Genomic DNA, 6,167 nt, shown 5'->3' with positions numbered 1-6,167 from the left:
ATTTTGATATTTGATGCAATATTTTAACTGCCCCAAAGCAGTTATGGGATGGAGTGGAGCGTGTTGTGCACTCCACGTGTGAGGAGCTGTGTGTGTCTATGGCAAGGGAGGCTGGGTTGGTGTGCTGATTTATCCCCCACCCCCTCCCCTTTTCCAGGCTGATCTAAAAAATATTTGTTTTCATTATACAAGGTGCTTACATGATTATTTATAGAGTGAAAATTACAAAATAGAATTTAAGAATATAAATATAGAATGGTTGGACTTTAAAATATAAATTAAAAAAGGGAATTCCTTAAACTACCTTTTTTGGGCGATCTCAAGYGCACTCATTTGGGACAGAGGGCTCCAGGTGGCTTTGGGGACCTGGTGGGGTGTTCCTTTTGGGATGTTCCTTTTGGGGTGTTCCTGCCTCCTGATTTGTAACTGCCCCCTTGTTTTGCAGCGTTATTTTYGTGAATAACTTTGCCTTCGGGCCCGAGGTGGATCACCAGCTGAAGGAGCGCTTTGCCAACATGAAGGAAGGTAAATCCAACTGGAAATGTTTTTTTTTTTTTCTTGGTTTCCTGATTCCTGTGGGAGGTGGGGTGGGAGGGGGTGCAGTCCCAACTGGCAGAGCCAGGCTGGGGTTTTTTTGTGCCTTGGGGCTGAGTGTTGCACCCCTGTGGGATTTCTGCTTCCCTCCTGCCTGGCCCTTGGAGCATCCCTGCTGCATGGGGGGAGCTGGAGCTTGGGAGGAGCTGCTGCTCCATTTCCCCTCTTTTGTGACCCCAATAAACACCCCACAGCCAAGGCCAGACCTCCTGGATCCCTGGYAGTGCCCAAGGCCAGGCTGGACATTGGGGCTGGGAGCAGCCTGGGACAGTGGGAGGTGTCCCTGCCATGGCAGGGGTGGCACTGGATGATCTTTAAGGACCCTTCCAACCCAACCCATTCCGTGATTCTTTCCTGCAGAGGCTCAGTTTTGGAAAGCCAGGCTGTGATTCCATGTGGGATTTCTTTAGTGGGATCTCCTGATCAAAGCTGTCACMTTTAGTGCTCAGTGTCACCTCAGCTGCAGTCCCCACCCCTGGAAATGTCCCCAAAGTGTGGATGTGGCACYTGGGGACAGCCTTTARTGGTGACCATGGTGTGGGGCTCAATGGTTGCAATTGATGATCTTAAAGKTCTTTTCCAACATTAATTTARAATTTTCTGRARTTCCCYAATTCCATAAAAACAGGGAYMCTGCYCCTGGATCCTCCCTGAGGAGCCACCCTGCAATTTGGGACACCCTCTAACCCCTCCATGGCCTTTGCACTGCCCTGGCTGTTTTTTCTCTTCTTTTAACCACTGGCACAACAACAGTTTTCCTTGGTCGGGGCAGAAATGCCAGAAATAACCATTTCTGGAAAGAAAATTGTGTGGTGTGAACAAAGCAGCTGCGGCTTCCCGTGGCACAGCTTTGTGCTGAAATAAATAATGGCACTTTTGGGCTCTGTWGCAAACCATAAAACCCCGAAACTTCAGCTGTTTTCTTTAATTTAGCTGGTTTCATTTTTAGTTTTTCAACTCGTTTAATGGTGGCTGGAGAGCAGTGGGAAGGTGGGGATGCTTGAGGAGCTCTTTACAGTGAAAAAAACCTTATTTCTCTTCCCAAARCATGCTGAATGACCCCAAATACCCGTGAAATGGAGATTAGTGACCTTTAAATAAAAAAGGCTTTGGGGGTTTGTGCAGAAAAGGTCCCAAATAGGAAGGAGATAATTGAAATTTCTTTTGATTGCAGCTGAGAATTAATGTGGGGCTTTTTTTTTTTTTTCAAGTGTTTCAAATCTCTCATTTTAAAGCGATTCTCAAGGTGTCACCTGGCAGGAATCACAGTTTGGCTTTCTTGGGGCTGACAGAGTGAGAATTAAGGAATTTATTTCTATTTTTAATGCTATTCAAGGGGCAATTTTATAGGGCTGCTCTTTAGGGCTCTGTACTGAGTTATATTTAATAAATTGTTATTTCTAGAACAAATAATGGAGCTGACTGTGCTTTTTTTCTTTTTTTTTTTCCCTTTCCTTTTTCCAGGTGGGAGAATTGTGTCCTCAAAACCTTTTGCACCTCTAAATTTTAGAATTAACAGTCGAAACTTGAGTGGTATGATTGCCCTTTTTATTGTTCATTATAATTGTGGGGTGCTCATTATCTGAACACATCTTGGGGGGACATTGTTGGTTTTTAGATTAAATTATAGATTATAAATAGATATAGATATATATAGACTAAATATAGATTATATTAGGTATAGATATAGATATATTTAGACTAAATAAATATAGATATATTTAGACTAAATAAATAGAAAATGCTGTTGGATTCTCAGGGCACAGCAAGGGATGGGAATTGAAATAAATATAAAACCTCACCCAAGAGTGAGGAGCAGAGATGCTTTTAATGGGGTTTGTGCTGCTGTTTTGGGGTTTGGTGATTGGTTTGTCCCTGGCTTGGGGAGCTTTGGAGTTGGGGAGAAATTGGGGGTTCAAGRGGGTGATTTTTTTTTTCCTTCAGCTGCAGTGATAATATAATATGTAATAGAAATTCTATTTTATATTCTATGAAATTTCTATTTTGTATAATATACTATAATTAATAATAGAAATCAAAGGAAAGTTGGAATTAACCTGGATCAAACCTCACCTGGAAGGTGCAGGGAAAGCTTTGAGTGAGCTCCTGGAAATTTCCTGTCTGAAAGAGGTTTTTTTCTGAGAGAAAAAGAGATTTTCTCTGAAGTAAATTTCCTGTCAGCCTGGGAGAAAATTAATTTTAAGAGTTGCTGCTTTTGTTTTTATTAATCACCTCAATAAAGTTGGCTGGAATGGAATGAGGTGATGATGAATGGCTTTGCCTTTTCCTGTCATGGGAGATTTTGAAATTCTATTTTATATTCTATGAAAGTTCTATTTTATATAATATAATATAATATAATTAATAATAGGAATTCTATTTTACATTCTATGAAATTTCTATTTTGTATAATATAATATAATTGATAATATAAATTCTATTTAATATTCTATGGAATTTCTCAAGCAGAAGAACTATCCAAGCTGGGTTTTAGAGAAATTTGCTGTGTCCAGTGCYAAACATTCCTTAAATTAAAACCTCCTCCTTCCCCTCCCTGGGCAAACACAGGGAGTAACTCACTGAGGTCCAATCTCCATCTGTGCTAATTTTGGCCTAAAATTACTTTTAAGAACAGTAATTTTTGGACTTTCATGGAGTAAATGGTGCCACTGGGAGTTATTTTTACCGAGCTGGAATTCTTGTGGATGGCCCACACAGCAGGCACCCAAAGCTGCCCTTTTCCTCCCTGTTTTAAACTCTTTTCTGGTGGTTTGGAAACTTATTTTGACCACTGGGTGCTGGACTGCCAATTTTTTTTTTTGTTTTTTTGGGTTTTTTTTGGGTTTTTTTTTTGGTTTTTTTTTGAGAAATGGACTTCAAAATAAAAGAGAAAAAAGGTGGAATGGTGCTTCTGGAACTGCTCCGAGCTGGGGAGGGCTGGGATCAGGCTTTGAGTTTGCTAATGAGGCACAGAGAGCCTGAGTGAACCTTGATGCAGAGCTTGAGGAAACCCAAGAAGGCCCTTGGGTTTCAATTTCAATTAGAAAATGAAATTTTTGCCCACAAAAAYGCAGCGTTTGGCCTCTCAAGCCTTTGCTTTCCTGGATTCTTCCCATTCCCTTTTTTCTCTGCTTYATTTGGGACACTGAGGTTGACATGGGCTGCTCCTTTCACCTCCAGTGGAGCCAGTTCTCCATCCCATCCCAGCTCCCACCCYGCTGTGGATTCTCTGGGAATGTTTTCTGGAATGCTGAAGTGTCAGATATCAGCTGCTATTGRATGGAAATGCTGATGTTCAAATAATATCGAGATGAGTAATTGGGGTTTGGATGGGTGAGAGGCTGAGCAGGGGGACAGACAACAACTTCCACCAGGAGGAAAATTCCAGGGATTCACAGAAAAAACCCTGGAAAAATTATCTTTGCATGCTGCAAACAGGGAATAAATTTTAGGTTTTTACCCTGTTCTGGCACTGGTTTTTTTGGGTATTACCAATATCAAATGGGTTTGTGGGGGATGTGCTGGGCCTGGGGCTCGTCCCAGGTGACACTTCAGGGAAATGCCATCCCCATGCACATGGAGCAGAGTGTGGCTCTGCTCTGCTGCTGCCCCACAAGGTTTTTCAGAACATTTTTATTCATCCAGGCTCTTTTTTGATGCCTGAGCATGACTGGAGTCACGTCTCACCTGCCTATCAAACCCTCTGATCTTGAGGATGAGCATTAAATCATTTACACAAAACACTGGGAAAAGATCAAGCYTTAAGAAAGAGGCACCACTTCCCTCAACACCACTTTTGTCCTTAGCARTTCCATCTGGAGGAAGAAGTGGAAATGTGGAAAGAGTTGGGACAAATGCAAACAAGCATTAAAATGTGGTTAAAATAGCACTGGGGGCTGCTGAATGCCAAACCTTGCTTTTGGCCTCTTCTGGCTAATTTGTGTTTAATTAAAAACAGGGTGCCAGGGTTTTTCCTGCAGCCCTGCCACTCTCTCAGCGGTTTTAGGAATGTTTAAGGCACATCCCAKAGCTATTAATTCTGGAGAACAAAACAAATATGGACGAGGAAGCAAAGCCAAACCACGTTTGTGCCCATCCAAATATGGGGCAGCTGCAGTTGACAGGGCTGGTGACATCCTGGGACTGTTCCACTCAACCCTGTCCCACACATGTGCTGTTCCTTGGAAAAACTGTCTGGGACACATCTGCTGGCCAAAGCAGGGATTCCCTGTGGGGCTGGAATGTCCATCCCCCATGTGTTTGTTTGCTGTGGGGTGCACRGAGCGAGGAATTCCCTATAAAAAATCCCAGMGGGGTTTTTTCCTGYAGGATCCRTGCYYCAGATYACTCCAGGCTGGGCTTAGCTGGGCTCTGCCTAAGCTGCCTCTCCTCCCACAGATATTGGCACTATCATGAGGGTGGTGGAGCTGTCACCGCTGAAGGGCTCCGTGTCCTGGACGGGGAAGCCAGTGTCCTACTACCTGCACACCATTGACAGAACCATAGTGAGTATTGGGGTTCTGTGGGGCCAGGAGCCTCTGCCCTGCTCCAGAACCTTCTACCTGAGACCTGTGTTCATGAACCTTTGTGTGTTTGCACACCTGAGCATGAAAACTCACTCTGGCTGCTCCAGGGTGACACTTTCACCTCCAGATCCTTCTACCCAGGACCTGGTCCATGAACTTTTCTGTATTTACACACCTGAGTGTGCAGGGTGATTCTGGCTGCTCCAGGGTGACATTTTCACCTCCAGATCCTTGTGCTGGGGACCTTGTCCATGCCCCTTTGTGTGTTTACACATCTGAGCATGAAAAGTCACTCTGGCTGCTCCAAGGTGGCATTTTCACCTCCAGATCCTTCTACCTGGAACCTGTGTCCATGTCCCTGTGTTTATTCACACATCTGAGTGTGAAAACTGACTCTGCCCTGCTCCAGGGTGGCATTTTCACCTCCAGATCTTCTACGCGGGACCTGTGTCCAGGTCTCTGTGTTTATTCACACACCTGAGTGTGAAAATAAACTGGCTGCTCCAGGGTGACATTTTCCACCTCCAGATCCTTCTGTTTGGGCATTCTGTCCACGTCCCTGTGTGTATTGACACACCTGAGTGTGCAAACCACCCTACAGGGCTCTGGTTACTCCAGGGTGGCATTTCTACCTCCAGATCCTTCTGCTGTGTTCAGAAGCAGTTCTGGGACCTGTGTTCAGCTCTCTGTGTTTATTCACACACCTGGGCGTGAAAACTCATTCTGGCTGCTCCAGGGTGGTATTTCCACCTCCAGATCCTTGTACTTGAGATATGTGCCCATATCCCTTTGTGTATTTACACACCTGAGTGTGAAAACTCACTCTGGCTGCTCCAGGGTGACATTTGCACCTCCAGAACCTTCTTTTTGGGTGTTCTGTCCATGTCCCTTTGTGTTTTTACACATCTGAATGTGCAAACTGACCCTGGCCACTGCAGGGTCCCACACCCCGGGGTTAAGTGCAGTGTAAATTCACTGAGGGTTTAAGGATTTACTGATTGAATTCTTTCTGGAATTCCTCAGAATTGGGGTGTCCTGCTGTCACTT

General features: G+C 44.2%; 1 protein-coding gene across 1 annotated transcript in view; it reads left to right on the top strand.

Moving 5' to 3' along the window:
* LOC130584501 (histone-lysine N-methyltransferase, H3 lysine-79 specific-like) overlaps positions 1-6,167 on the top strand; it is a 21,866-nt gene that overhangs the window by 12,599 nt on the left and 3,100 nt on the right. The window contains exons 3-5 of the mRNA XM_057384516.1: positions 446-525; positions 2,059-2,127; positions 4,993-5,099. Coding sequence (XP_057240499.1) covers positions 446-525; positions 2,059-2,127; positions 4,993-5,099 — 256 coding nt within the window. The remainder of the gene's footprint in view (positions 1-445; positions 526-2,058; positions 2,128-4,992; positions 5,100-6,167) is intronic.

This window comes from Malurus melanocephalus, unplaced genomic scaffold (genome assembly GCF_030028575.1).
Source record: "Malurus melanocephalus ecotype Western Australia unplaced genomic scaffold, MMel_1.1 scaffold_713, whole genome shotgun sequence".
In the NCBI taxonomy this organism is placed as follows: Eukaryota; Metazoa; Chordata; class Aves; order Passeriformes; family Maluridae; genus Malurus; species Malurus melanocephalus.
This window is presented reverse-complemented; position numbering and strand designations above follow the sequence as displayed.